Genomic DNA, 14925 nt, shown 5'->3' with positions numbered 1-14925 from the left:
AACTATTGTTTTTTTTTGTACTAACTGATTCATTTTGTTATCAACACATAAAATTTGTATACACGATAAAATTTTATACATACATATATTTTAGGAACTTGTGTCTAGATATTAAATATTTTTTTTAATAAAACTTAACTTTAATAAAATAATTTTAAAAAATACAATTTAATTACTGAGATATCAAATTTTTATAACTTTTAAATTATTATTAAGACTTAAGAAACGATCGTCGTATATGAATACGATAAATACGAATTTAAAATTATTATTATATATTAATATCTTTTTTAAATATTTAATAAAACAATTTGGAAAAATTTAACTGTTGAATTTATGATTAAGCCAATGTTGTATAAGAGACAGTGATTTTTTTTCTTTTTTGTAAATACATATATTTTATAAATGTATATCTGTATCTGTTAACAAAATATCGTTTTAAACATTTAATAAAATAACTTTGAAAAATACAACTTAATTATTGAATTTATGTCTGACTCAACTGATGTTGTACAAGAGACATTTAATTTTCCAAAATTTTTAAATTATTATACATATATTAATATCTTTTTAAATATTTAATAACTTTCACAAAAATATAATTATTAAATTTATGATTCAATTAATATTATATAAGAAATAGTAAGTCTTTCTTTTTTGTACTTTTATATATACATATATTTTATAAATGTATGTCTGATGTTTATTTATTTTTTAACATTTAATAAAATATCTTTGAAAGATATTTAATTGATGAATTTATAACTCATCCGATATTGTAAAAGACTCTAATTTCTATTAAAAAATCTTATCTATATTATTTATATTAATATATTGTGATTTTATTTTTATTTATACTCCTTTGAAATTTTAAATAATTGTATTTTTATATAAAGGATATTTTAATAAATTTTCCTTTTGTTCTCTCTAACTCAATAATCTAAACTTAAAGTTACGCAGTTACTTTGACTTATTAATGATATACAAATCATATCAATATAGTAGATATACTTCATTTTAATATAATTTTTGTAAGTTTCATGTACAAATACATTCACACATATCACAAATATACCATACGTTAGTAACGTTCAGTCAGTGCTCTTTTCACGTTACTAAAAAGATATGGAAGATCAAAATGAAAAATTGTAATAAATTATTTAAATCGCTTCAAAATCTACAATTTAACTGGTATCAATAAGATATGAACAAAAGGATAATATTATGCAGCTTCCTATAGAAAAGAGAAACATTTTGCCTTCTGTTCAACCACTTGGCAATTACAAAAATTTCTACGATATCAGAAGAATTAACAAACTTATTAAGTTGTATAATCTAAATTGTTTACAAACTTGCGATAATGAAGGTCACCTTCTTGAGAGAATTCGAGATAACTATACATTGTATAGCTACGCTTCTAGAACAAAGTCTTTTGAATATCATTTTACATTCTCCTCTATTATTACAATTCATCGTGTTTCTCATCTTCTTCCTCTTCCTCTTCCTTCTTCTCGTCATCAGAATCCACATCCAACACCTTTTCGCTGTTTACTAATTCCTCGTCCTGCAATTCCTCCTCCTCAGGGATTTCATCCAAGGAGATACCTAAGTTCTTCCTCATCAATTGTTCCACGCTATCTGCGAAACTAGCGGTTTCTCGTAACATATAACCCGATCGCAAAGTTGCCGTACGGAACATCATCAGGGCGATGTCTTTAGCTGTCTGATCGGTCGAATCAACCTCGACTCTGCGTAGCAATTCTCGGATGAGTGGATGCCTTGGATTGATCTCCAAAGTTTTCTTCTGGTTCAAATAATAACTCTTCTGTGGATCATCGGACTTCTGATGTGCGTTCGAAATCGCCAAACGTTCCATATTGCCGGTCCAGCCAAACATACTGGCAACCAAAGCACAGGGAGAATCAGTCAGACGCTCAGACACTTGTGCCTTGCTGATGTGATCCTTCAGGATGTCGCTCAGCCACTTGACTAGAGGCTCAAACGTTGTCTTCAATTGTTCCATTCGGTCTTTCGCTCGTTCGCCCTCGTCCAGCGTGAAACCTTCCTTTGCTACATTTTGAAACTTTTTACCATCGAATTCCGGCAATGCCGATATCGCGTATTCGTCTACTGCCTCCGTCAGATACAACACCTCATAGCCCTTTTTGTCCAGCCGTTCAACGAATGGCGATTTCTTTACCTCGTCCTCGGATGCACCAGCAATGTAGTAGATATGTTGTTGATTGGACTTCATGCGAGATACATATTCAGACAGGGAGGTCATTTCTTTCTGTGTCGACGAGTGAAACTGCAAGATCTTGGACAGTCTCGCACGATTCTGAGGATCCTCGATTATGCCTAACTTGATATTTGTACTATATTCCTTCCAGAATGTTTGGTAATCCTCTTTGGGAATCTTCTTGATCATGTCCAATACCTTCCTGATGAGTTTTTTCTTGATAATCTTGATCAATTTGTGCTGCTGAAGATTCTCGCGCGAAACATTGAGCGGTAGATCATCGCTGTCCACAATACCTCGAATAAAAGATAGATAATTCGGCATCATGTCGGTGAACTTGTCAGTGATGAAGACTCGCCTGACGTACAACTTGATGTTGTCAGATTTTGTACCGTAACGATTAAAGCTGTCACCCGGTTGAACCTTCGGGATAAACAAAACAGACTTGAATGTGACTTCACCCTCAGCAACGAAATGTGTCTTCGCTAGAGGTTCCTGATTATCCTTGGTGAGTGTCTTGTAGAATTCAATATACTCCTTTTCGTCAACTTCGTTTGGCTTCAACGTCCAAATTGGTTTCGAGTCGTTCAACAATTCCCAATCCCATACAGTTTTGTCTACTTTCTTAGATTTCTTCTCGTCCGCATCCTCTTCTACCTTAGCGTCATCCTCCTCATCCTCCTTGTCTGAATCAGTGTCCTCATCTTTTTCAACATCTTTTTTCCCAGGCTTATCTTCTTCCACTTCTTCAGCATCGACTTGTATAACTTTGCTATTCCACAAATATATAGGGAAATTGATGAATTGCGAATATTTCTTCACTAAGGTTTTTATCGTATCTGGTTCTAAGAAATCCGAAGCTTCTTCTTTCAAATGTAAGCTATAAATATTTAAAAAATAAACTATATTAAAAGGATTAATTCCATAGCATAACAGGAAATAAGAATATGTATCATTAGGCTTCGAGAAACTTTTTGAAACTTCCTAATTTGTTAAAAACAATTCTACAACATACCTTACAGTCGTTCCTCTCTTCAAGGTATCTCCTCGAGGATCTTCAACAATGCTGAAGTTGGAGCTATCAGATTCCCAGATATACTGTTTATCGTCATTATGCTTGCTGGTAACAACGACGACATTCGCAACCAAATATGCGGAATAAAAGCCCACACCAAATTGACCGATCATATCGTTCATATCCTGAGAATTAGTGACGTCCTGCATTTTTCCCAGAAACTCTGCTGTGCCAGATTTTGCGATAGTTCCAAGATTATTTACTAAATCTTGCTTTGTCATACCGATACCAGAATCCATTATATGCAATACTTTGTTCTCCTTGTCTGCTTTTATTCTGATAGCCAATTCCTTATTTGTGTCCAGGACACCTTTATCGGTGAGAGACAATAATCTAATTTTATCCAATGCATCAGATGCATTCGAGATCAATTCTCTGAGATAGATCTCTTTGTTACGGTAGAGAGAATTAATAATAAGTTTCATCATGCGATTAACTTCAGTCTGGAATGCAAACTTCTCAGCCTTATCTCTTAGTTCCTTTACTTGAGCAGTATTTAAACCATCGATCTTTATCGCTTCCTCTTCTCTTTGTACTGCTTCATGATCTGCAATATAAAATTTAAACATCAAATGTGTAATACAATAATTAATGTTCTTATAAATAATAAGGCAAAATTTCATATAAGATTAATTATTGATAAAGAAAATTACATTTATCAAATATAAATGAATAAATAAAAGGACTTATTTCACTCTTTTTTAAACAGAAGATTCAATATACTTAATAAATTCATAATAGATATGACAGATTATATATACAAATTCAATGTAAAAATTGAACAAATCATAATCATAAAAGAAATTCCAATTCTGTATGAAATAAACCTGCACTTTTCTAAACTATTAAAACATTTGAATAATTTCGATACACATCAACTTCAACGAACTCCTCCCACCTGTTACAACACTACCAACTTTTATTTTAAAAATTATAGAATAATTATAAACAAAACAATTTTCTATTCAATTAAACATCAAGATAACAACCTGTTCGCGATGCTTCACGGCTAGCTCCAAGATCATCCTCCACGGTACCGGCGTTCTCTTCGACCTCATCCTCAGCCCGGACGAATCCTAAAGAGCAAGCAAGTGCGTATAAAATAATCAAAGGCGCATTTCGTCTAAGATGAGAGAATAGATTCTTGCTTACCTGCCAGCAGGAATAATCCTGCGATCAATAGATAGAGTTTCCTCATCGTCGCCGCGTCGTGAAAGACCGTGAACGAGAAAGAAATCACTAATGAATTCGCACGCGGCCGCCACGACACTCCGCTGTTTTTTCACTGACTGTCACGGAACAGTCGTGACGACGATGCGTTATACGCGACGACACGGGGCGGCGAACCAATCGCGTCGAACCACGCAGCACGTGCCGGCCAATGACGAGCGCACCCGACAGCAGCCCGTACAAATGGCGTCGCGCTATTGGCCATACACATGGCTATCATCTTATTCTAGAAGATTCACTCGCGGTTGAACACGCCACGCAGACTCCAACGACGTATGCAGAATTATTACAATCGGAAATTGAATTATCAGTAATCGAGCGGATGCTACGAAAAATACGATATATCGCCGGCTAAATTGGAAATTAAAATCGGACTATTTTCAGTTCCGGAGACTCCGACCGGTTACGTTAACGGCTTACCGGTAAATATTTGTCACATTGAGATGACTCGTGAATGTTCTACAAGAAATATGTTTATTTTGATTATTTCTGTTGCTCTTACAATTGTATGAGCGATACAACGATTTGTACTTAGGAATGTTAACGTTGGGAATATCTATAATTGATTTCTATCGATGTAAATTGTTGATAAAGAATGGTGGAATAGTTTACTAACTTCGCTAAAATGGTTCGCTTGATAAAACAGAAAGTTTCCTTATCAGTAATTAATAAACAAAAAATGCAAACTATTTTTCTGAGTGTCGATATATAATTGCGATTGATAAAACAGATTTTCACCTCTTTTTATTAATCTCCTTCGAAATCAATAATTTTTTTTACTTTGAACTATACTGATCGACATATCTCATTAAGGAAACAGTCTCACCAATTAAATTTAAAAAATAGAGTATTTTTAGAAATTTTTTTTACAGAAAGCTGTTTCTGTATTCAAACGTTCTGAAGTTTTTACACATAAAAGAGATCCCAACAAATGAGAATGGATTGAAATGGATTTAGATTTTCAGAAATATTAATTCACGAATGTTAAAATGAATGCTTTTCAATCGTGAATGCATTTTTATTTATTTATAGGAATTGCATGGAGCGTATCTCTATGCCTTTCAATCTAAAATTAATATTAGTTTTTTTCTGTGCATTGTGAATACTGTTTAATTCAAAATTTTGAATAGGAAATACAGTTTTTCAATTCAATTGCATCCAATTGAATCTAATTGAATCCAATTGAAACCAATTAAATCCAAAAAAAATATTCGCTATTTAAAATACACATTCGGATAGAAAAAAATTTCAATCCATTTTAATCGCGCGCGATTAAATTTCTTTGCTGAGTACATATATAAACTATACCTAAGCAGAATATCAAGTCATTATGTCAAAATGACTTCAAAATGATCATTAAAAGTCATTTTTCAATCATTTCCGATTTATTTTAATGTCATTTTAACGTTATCGTGACTTGTTGTTCTGTTTGGGTAGCAATATTTATCGATTAGATACACATGGCGTGGCGAATTTAAACGTGCCTTATAATAATAATAAGTATACATTGTTAGGCAATTTGAATACGTTCAGTATTTCAGAATTACAATGGCTACGGTCAAAATCTCACTACAAATGCTTTGAAGCAATTTTTGATTAGTCAATTTGTAAAATTCTTTTTTCTAATTGGTGAACCAAACGCTTCAAAACATTTGTAGTGAGACTTTGACCACAACCAATGACATACAATTAAGGCGAAATTTTGTGAAAAATAGGATGAGATAAGAACTGGAGTTATATATTTAATAAATTGATATAATGATGTAATACTTGTACATAGTGACGAACGAAAATATTGACACAATTTTACAATGTTGTAAAATGGGCTGCGTCTTTGAAGAAAAAAAATAACAATAAAATATTAATTTTTATAGAATTTTTATAGAACTTTTATTTGATATTTTATATAATTATAAGAAATAGATTATTAATTAACAAAGTTATATAAATTATTGATATTATTAAAATTGATTGAAATTATTGATATATAGTAAGTAGTTCTATTTCTCTTTCATGTTTTTCTTCTTTTACTTTTGCATGTCTTTCTTATTCTTAAGACTTAGCTTATTTTATATTCTCAAATGTTTGAAAGTGACAAAATACATGTCTTAAATATGTAATGATGTCAAATACGTAATGATTTTGAAATTAAAAAAAAAACGCCAAAATAAAGTCATCATTGTTGTTAAAATGTCAATTCATCAATTAATTCGTTGAGCAATTCTAAACATTATTGAAATTTTAAAACGTCTTTTAGGTGTCTTCAAGATATCGCAATTTCTTTACATATCTAATAAGAAAAGGGCTATCTTTCAGCTTGCAGTTAATAAAGTATTAAAACATTGCTCTTAAGAAATATCCGCTTGTCTATTCTTACTCAATTGTTAGGGCATATACATTGCTTTAATGATGAACTGTCGTTGTCAATTGACATTTGACCACGTGTGTTATTTTGTCATGCTATCCTACTGTTACATAGTTGTGAAATTAGTCTACGATCACGCAAAAATAAATAAATGTAAAAGTTCAAGAGCACAGAACGCTACACAATATTGCGTACACATCACTGTTAGCTAGCAACTATGTTACGCGATGTGCTCTAGATAGGGCTGATCAAATATGTACGATAATTTCTTTACTTCCCGGACTTTCTGTTGCGATGCTGTTTAGTTTCAGTTTATCGATGTAGTCTAAGTTTATCGAGACCAATCTAGGTTTGTCACGATATATTAGGTGTTGGAATTAATTCGTAGCGTTTTTTAATGAAAGAATGTTATTTATTTCACATGAGCATTAAAAAATACATTAATGAAAGTATTTCCCATCACTTGTAAAACGCTACGAATTAATTCCAACACCTAATATATTTTTGCACCTTAAAGTAAACAATTAGATGATAACCTAATTTCTCAGTTAATTTATAAAAAGGGAGAATTTTCTCAATTAATTTTGTATTAAAAGTCAAAAAAACTCTATTTGAAATATTTTTTAACGCAAGATATTTTTGAAGATGTTAAAAAAAAAATTTTAATTATAAAACTTTTAAAGGATGATTTACTTTTTTTCAATTTGAAATTGGACATAAAATATATATATATATATATATATATATCTTCTGGATTTTATTGGATAATAATATATTTAAAAAAAAAGTTGGATATTTAGGTAACGTCTTCAGTAAGTTTGCTCAATCCATGTTAAACAGTTTGTGTTTGAGTTTATCCTATCCAGTGAGACGCTCCTTGAATTTAAGAATCTAAATCGATCAAAACTTGCAGATTAATTATATCATTAATTTATATTAATATTCTGATAAGACAATCAGAAATTTTTTCTCAGTGATCTCACAAATAAATTTCTAAATATCTTTTTCAATGTAATAACTAAACTAATTAAATGGCAATTACGACGATCCGGGCGATTATTCTCTCAACCCTGAGCGTTCTCCGATTCTCCTTCGACCTCGCCCCTCGATGAAACAATCGGTATCGGCGATCGATCAATCAATTAGTCACGCTTGCAATCGGCGCGGTTTGCGAAGCGGATGCAATGGGCGTGTTGTGACAAATCGGTCGTTATGGATACATCGTGACGCTCTGAGGGCCCTGCAGTGTATAGTCTCTTCCCATACATCGTCCAGGGTGTGTACGTTATACGTAATGTGTGTCGTCGTTATTGTCATCGTCGTCGCGCTATAGGATGCTATAGGATTCGTGACGATCCGCCATGCGGAGGGACTTCACTCGCCTTCCGGTCCTCTTGGAAAAAACGTCGCCGTTATCTCCTCCGCTTCCTCTTGCGAAGAGTAAGCCAGGTTTCTTCCTTCTTCCACTGATCTCGTGAACCATCTGTCGTCTTCCACTGCACACGCGCGCGTCCTCCACTGCGTTCTCCAGCGTTCTCCATCTCGTTCACCGGAAGCCGCGAAGCTAAGGTGAGTGATGCTGCGCGAAATATGTGGAAAGAAGAACATTTGTAATCGTTTCTACCAATGCAGATTAATGTTAATCTCGATTCAACTTTTATCTTTTTCTGGTTCTTAGGAAGAGATAAAGAGTCAGACTCGTATTTATGGTCGATTTTTATATTTGAGGCTATTTCAGTCTTAAGCCAATCAACTGATTGTATTAACATCTTAAGACATTACTTAAGATTGCGGTCTTAAAATAAGAATGGACTATGAATCTTAATTGAATCGAGATTACAATTAAACTAAATTGATACACGTAGAAAATTTTTTCTTAGAGTTTATCTTGAAAATATGATAGTCGTGGGACAACATTATTTATTTCTAAGAATTTTGATGTAAATCTCCTTCATTTATTAATAAAACTATTAACAATAAAGTATAAAATAAGTTTGATTAATTTTACTGAAATGCATGGTAAAAATCTTTAAAATATTGTATTGTACTATCTACCATATTTCATATTAAATTTTAAAACAAAATTCTCTCCATGTAGAGATAGACAATCGGATATTCTTTCGAATATTCTTTTTGATATTCTATTCATCGCAGTTTCTCGTGAATTATCCGCATGAATAATTTTTCTACAAGTGTGTAATAATTGTTACGTTACAAAAAATATCGGAATAATGAGACTAACATTATTGCAAAAAGGATAATATTTTTTATTAACAAAAGAGAAAAATAGGATGTGCTTAACTATAATTTTTCCGCGCTATCTGTTACATCTATTTCAAATTACTTTAAATCATAGTGAATCATAGGTGAATCAATACGTAAGTGGGTGTAATAATGTAAATAAATATAATAAAATTTATTCTATTCAGCATTTACATAAAGAAAGAAACTTGGTTTACAAACTTGGTTTTTATTTTATTCATTCATCCATATCTTTCTCATATATATATTCCTATTTTAATTGCATTTCCTGTCTCTCTTTCTAATTATTCTTTTATCTATATTTTAAATATATTTTCATAATTAACATGAAGGTATTGTTATCTTTATGCAGTTGTCGATAATATGTCGAAAACAGTATTTCTTAAATAATGTTATATGGAATATGAAAAAAAAGTATTGTTTTAAGCCTTCCTTGAAGTAATATATATAAATCTTTCGAATATTTTTAAATATACTTTTATATTATATTTAAAACTTTAGTAGGAAGTTATTTACATTCATGTCACTCATGTCGAACCGAAAAAGAAGTTTCATGAAATAATTAAAGACTTTTAACGAACGATTGCTTCCACACATGGCGGTCGATGACAGGAAACGTGAATGTCGATGTTGCAATGTAGAAAACTATTATTCGTAAAGTGACAAGTTAGCAACAAGAAGTTAATCAATAACCCACTTTTTATCTGCCTTTGTGCGCATGATAGTAAAAAACCTTATCACTATACATCTCACTACATGTGCAAAATTGCATTTCTGTCAAGATAAGTAGATTAGATATGCACGCGTTCAATGTTCCTTACCGACTTTTAATACAATTAGCAATCAAATTGGGATATGAAAAAATATTTAATCATATTATTAAATCATAATCAAGATTTTATAATCCTAAATTATAATCAAGAATTTATAATCCTAAAATAAAATCGTTCTTGATTCTATATTATATGAGCAAAGTGGAACTTAAAGCAAAATATTTATCTCGGTGATGGAATTTCATAATCCTAAAGTTTATTGCATTAACTATTTAAAACATATTAATTAAATACATTAAATACATTAATTATATTTGTAAAATTCAAGTCTAAATCTAACTTTTTGACTTGCTTTTTTTGCTAATAATAAATTCCTATTCCATTTTTAATTTCTTTATCTTTTTTCTCTTCGATCTCTGACACTATTTTTATCAATGTGTTCTTTTTTTCATATCATTTCTACATATAAAAATTACTAAACTCACAGCAATAAGTCATAAAACACACTTTTCGAAAGTATAGAATTTTAAGCTTTAAAATCATTTTTTAAAATTTAAATTTTGTTCATTTTTAAGTTTTTTGAAATAAAAAAACAGATACGAATTTTTGCACTCATCCAATAATGGGTGCTTTCCATTTAATGACACAAATATTATTCGATCTTTCCTGGCGATACAAAGAATAACAAAAACAGAATAACATTTGTGTCACCAAATAAAATGCACCCAATATCTTTCGAAACGTTGCGCAGCATCACGTTTCTCTTGTAAATGTCCACTTTTGGAATGAACGCGCGTTCTTGTCCCTCTCTCTTATCTTTACGTGTTACACCTGACTCATATTTGTCACGTGAGCGAATGACGTTTCTCTTTCCAGCAATGTTCAGCTTGAGACCACAGAGTGCTACGACGCGACAGGAGATTGAAATGATTAACAAGGCCCAACGGGCTATAAACAACACCACGGATTCCATTGAGAAGTTACGTCTACTTTGCCTGGCTAGGGGTGCCAATGGCATTCTTGGTTTGGGTAGGTGAGTCTCGAAAGCATTCTTTAATATTTACGTTGTTATTAAATGCAATTACAATTAAAATCACAAAGCGGAACTCCTTATTATGTTTGTTCTTCTTATAACTAGATCGTATGTCCCAAATTATATTTTTTCAATCTTTTTCTCGTACAATTCACTACATTTTGATCGATATTTCTTTTTATATTTCTTTCTATTTACACTCTTCCTTTAATTTTAATTATTATTATTTGAAAAAAAATAGTGTCTTTTCAACTACATATTTCAGAAAAGACTTTTGTTTAAGACAAGATTTTGATTTTTTTGTATATTATAAAATATAAATATTTATTTCTACCAATGCATACTACCGCTCAAAAGTATTTGCCCAGTCTTCCTTAATTAAATAAAGAATTTCAATTAATCTTCTTTTTTGATCTTTTAAACTTCTAAATGTTAGGCTTATAATAATAATGTTTAGCTCAAAGTTTTACATTATACATTATATATTGCTTTCCTACATTCAAAAAAATGAATTTTCCAAAAAAGGGGAAAGGGAAAACCTAATTTTTAACGAAATTACTAATTAATTAAATAATATTGGAAATAATATTAGGGAAAAATTCTCAACATGATCAAATATCATTTTTATCATTTTTTTGTTTCATTATTCTTTATTTAAAAAAACACTTTAAATCATGATAATTTTGACGATTTTTTATTTAATTAAATTAATTCACTTTGATGATTGATAGGATAATATTTACATTCATTTATGTTAATAATTCAAGAATCAAGATAATTATTCAAAAATCAAGAAAAAATACTTTTAGTGATAGTATAAATTAATTATAATCTCAGCTGAGAGAGAGAGAGAGAAAGAACTTTATTTTTTATTTTTTTTTAAATTCTAAGAATAAAAAAATTTAGAGAATAAATTAAACCGATTAAATTAAGTCTACAATAGATATAATCCCAACAAAGGAACGACAAATTCTAAATAAAAAAATAAAACAGTAATTTTAACAAAATGGATTTTAATGATTACTAAAAAGAAAAATTGCAAAAAAAAATGCGAATACACAGAGATAGATAACACAGAGAATAAAATCCAAAATTGATGCAAACTTTAATGTTAATAATTTGCGGATAGTGATTCAACATCATGTGCATGCGATGATGAGTTTTTATGTTTTTATCACATATGAATCAGCCCGATATCACTGTCCTCGACTTTTATACTTACCTATATACTTACGTAACATGTTGAGACATTTAAATCTCGCGTTATCACATATTTCACCAGGGTATTCCGTCGTATGGACGATGATGGCAACAAGAAATTAAATTTTGAAGAATTTAAAACGGGTCTAGAGGAGACCGGATTGGAACTTTCTGAAGATGAAGTCGATGAAATCTTTAAGAAATTCGACACTGATGAGGACGCGAACATCAGCGTTGAAGAGTTTCTCGTTGGCATAAGAGTGAGTTCATGTATTTTTTAAATTCTGCTTTCTGCTTATTTTAGCGCTGTTTGACACAACATTTATGCGTCGTTCAAACGAAAAATCGTATTTAAAAATTGACGATAAGAATCTGAAAACGAGCATTAAAATATATAATGCGCTTAAATATGTAATCGTAGAAATTATTAATTAAATTGATGAGATCATTTTTCCCGTCAGCCACCGATGAATCAAAGTCGCAAAAATGTAGTAGATCAAGCGTTCCAAAAATTGGATAAGACCGGCGATGGGCGGATCACCGTCGACGATCTACGAGGAGTTTATAATGTGAAATGTCATCCGCGGTATATCAGCGGTGAGGAAAGCGAAGAAAGTATTTTAAACAAGTTTCTCTCGAATTTCGAGCATGGAGGCAACGTAGACGGTGTCGTAAGTAATTTTATGATATTTCTCACGTACTCTTCTAGTCTCTTATTTCACAAGGAAACGTGCTACATTGGAAAAGTGAGATGAAGAAACTATAACGTTACTAGCTGAAAGATCACGTTTGAAATAAATATTTTAGGTGTTCATATCCTCCAAGTGGATCAATAAATCCTTGAATTCAAAATCTAAATAGCTTATTGATGGTCCTCTTCAAACTCTACAACTTTTATGTAATAACTTATATTTAAAGATATCAAGAAATTATTTAAAAATCCGTTATGGCAAAGTTAATATAAATCAGTTATATAAATATAATGAAAAGAGACTCATAGATATATTTTTATCAATTTATAAAAGTTGTTTTAATAATAATAAGAAATTTCTCAATTTATTATAATGTTATATGAATATAATATACGTATTATTATCTCTATCTACAAACAATTTGCTTATCATTATGATCGTTCGCATTATTCTTAATTTGATACCATTATTATTTATTCACTTAATTTTTATCTTCCTTCTGTTGCAGGTAACGCAAGAGGAATTTATGAATTATTACAGCGTAATTAGCGCGAGTATAGACAATGATGCATATTTTGACTTAATGATGCGTAACGCTTATAAGCTATAACTTTCGATCTCTTGATTTGCATTTCACAGAGATAACATGCCGGTCCTACATCTGTCTATTCCACTGCGATCCACATCGACAACTATAAAAAGTCACTATTCTGCTAAACCAATGTATAAATCAATATCGTTGTCACATTACCATAAATGTTTGTCTTGTTAGGCCCGCACTTTCCGCTAATTGCAGTCTAGCAAAAATAATCTAGTAAAAGGTGTCATTATATTAATATTCAATATTAATCATACATGAGTCATCGGAGTGACAAATTAAAACCGGTATACATATACATATACGTAACTTCGTTAATTGTTTATTCACCGAAATATCCTCGGTCAGGAAGAAGAAAAAAAATCGCGTTACGATACAATTAATAACAATCGATACGTAATCGATTTTAGGGAGTTCCTTAAAAATTAATCTACAACTCTATGTATTTTTTTCCCTTGTTGAGTTTATTTGGTTATCAGACAACTGCAATAACTTTTCCATTTCTAAATTATTAAAAATTGTACGACGAGACAGAAGTGAGAAATACTTATACACAACTTTTTTTTCTTCTTCCTCGATATATTATTAGCTACTTGCGAAAAAAGTTGGTTATAGGGTCCAATTTTACAGCGCGAATTGTGGTGAACGCGTCCTGCGTATTCGTTTACGTTTTTTTTTTTAAATTCCTCTTTGTAATCTTATGTTTATTCTTCTGTGCATGAATATATATATATATATATATATATATATATATATATATATATATACATGCGATTGTAAAACGGATTGACTTCTCCACCTAAATTTAATTTCCTACGATTTGATTCACGTACTTATTTAAAGTACTCTATTTATTTGATTCGTTGTAATCTACTTTTTATAAGGTGCAATAAAAATAAAATATAATAAACAACAAATATGAGTAGACTCATTAGCCTTTTATAATTAATTATGATGATTAAATAAGCCATTTTTTTCATTAGTAATTTAATGAGGAAATAAATTATTTTAAAAAGTAGTAGGACTGATAGAATCTCGAGTGACATATAAACAGAACTGTAATTAATAATACAGATAAGCTCAATGTTTTTCTGGGAATGAGAGCGATATTTCCGTAACTCGTTCCAATTATAATATACTCGAAATTAATACCGAAGCTAAATGTATGTAAAAAAAAACCCACATAATGTAAAAAATCAAAATTTTATAGGAACCCAAATAACATTTATGTTGCGTAAGATATCTAAAAGATGTCTTCAAATATTTTATATTAAAAAGATGTGAAAAAGACATTTTTTAGATATCCAAGATAACATGTATGTTATTTGGGAAAAAAATAAATATACGTATTACATATGATTATATATTTATTTTTTCTTAAATAACATACATGTTGCATAAGAAATCTAAAAAATGTTTTTTAGACTTAATCTTTTCGATATATAAAACATTTAAAGA

General features: G+C 30.6%; 2 protein-coding genes across 4 annotated transcripts; one reads left to right on the top strand and one right to left on the bottom strand.

Annotated features, from left to right (window-relative positions):
* Nucleotides 1–999: 999 nt before the first annotated feature.
* Gp93 (heat shock protein 90 Gp93) lies at nt 1000–4648 on the bottom strand. The gene is made up of 4 exons (XM_011062721.2): nt 4467–4648; nt 4304–4390; nt 3255–3861; nt 1000–3119 (listed from the first exon to the last, which is right to left on the bottom strand). Exons 1-4 carry the CDS (start codon nt 4510–4512, stop codon nt 1463–1465), a joined length of 2397 nt encoding a protein of 798 aa, XP_011061023.2. The 5' UTR covers nt 4513–4648; the 3' UTR covers nt 1000–1462.
* A 3501-nt stretch (nt 4649–8149) lies between these two features.
* LOC105149954 (calcyphosin-like protein) lies at nt 8150–14384 on the top strand. 3 transcript variants are annotated; one of them, XM_087407906.1, is made up of 6 exons: nt 8150–8349; nt 10821–10977; nt 12260–12437; nt 12639–12848; nt 13378–13423; nt 13509–14384. In XM_087407906.1, the coding sequence occupies exons 1-6, from the start codon at nt 8271–8273 to the stop codon at nt 13565–13567; spliced, it is 729 nt and encodes a 242-aa protein (XP_087264032.1). In that variant the 5' UTR covers nt 8150–8270; the 3' UTR covers nt 13568–14384. The 3 variants fall into 3 exon arrangements, with proteins under 3 accessions (XP_087264032.1, XP_011061020.1, XP_087264033.1); XM_087407907.1 differs by having other exon boundaries at nt 8157–8478; XM_011062718.2 differs by having other exon boundaries at nt 8152–8349; nt 13378–14384.
* Nucleotides 14385–14925: the final 541 nt, after the last annotated feature.

Source organism: Acromyrmex echinatior, chromosome 7 (assembly GCF_024713525.1).
Source record: "Acromyrmex echinatior isolate Ae372 chromosome 7, ASM2471352v2, whole genome shotgun sequence".
In the NCBI taxonomy this organism is placed as follows: domain Eukaryota; kingdom Metazoa; phylum Arthropoda; class Insecta; order Hymenoptera; family Formicidae; genus Acromyrmex; species Acromyrmex echinatior.
The sequence above is the reverse complement of the archived record's forward strand: the minus strand, read 5'-3'. Positions and strand labels throughout refer to the sequence as shown.

What these genes read in the sequence shown, in the direction of transcription:
- Gp93 (XM_011062721.2), bottom strand. Translation starts at nt 4,512, where the DNA reads ATGAGGAAACTCTATCTATTGATCGCAGGATTATTCCTGCTGGCAG. An exon ending in CCGTGAAGCATCGCGAACAG is followed by an intron (nt 3,862 to 4,303) that starts GTTGTTATCTTG and finishes TTTATATTGCAG; the next exon opens with ATCATGAAGCAGTACAAAGA. An exon ending in AAGAGAGGAACGACTGTAAG is followed by an intron (nt 3,120 to 3,254) that starts GTATGTTGTAGA and finishes AAATATTTATAG; the next exon opens with CTTACATTTGAAAGAAGAAG.
- LOC105149954 (XM_087407906.1), top strand. Translation starts at nt 8,271, where the DNA reads ATGCGGAGGGACTTCACTCGCCTTCCGGTCCTCTTGGAAAAAACGTCG. An exon ending in GGCATTCTTGGTTTGGGTAG is followed by an intron (nt 10,978 to 12,259) that starts GTGAGTCTCGAA and finishes ATATTTCACCAG; the next exon opens with GGTATTCCGTCGTATGGACG. An exon ending in AGTTTCTCGTTGGCATAAGA is followed by an intron (nt 12,438 to 12,638) that starts GTGAGTTCATGT and finishes TTTTCCCGTCAG; the next exon opens with CCACCGATGAATCAAAGTCG.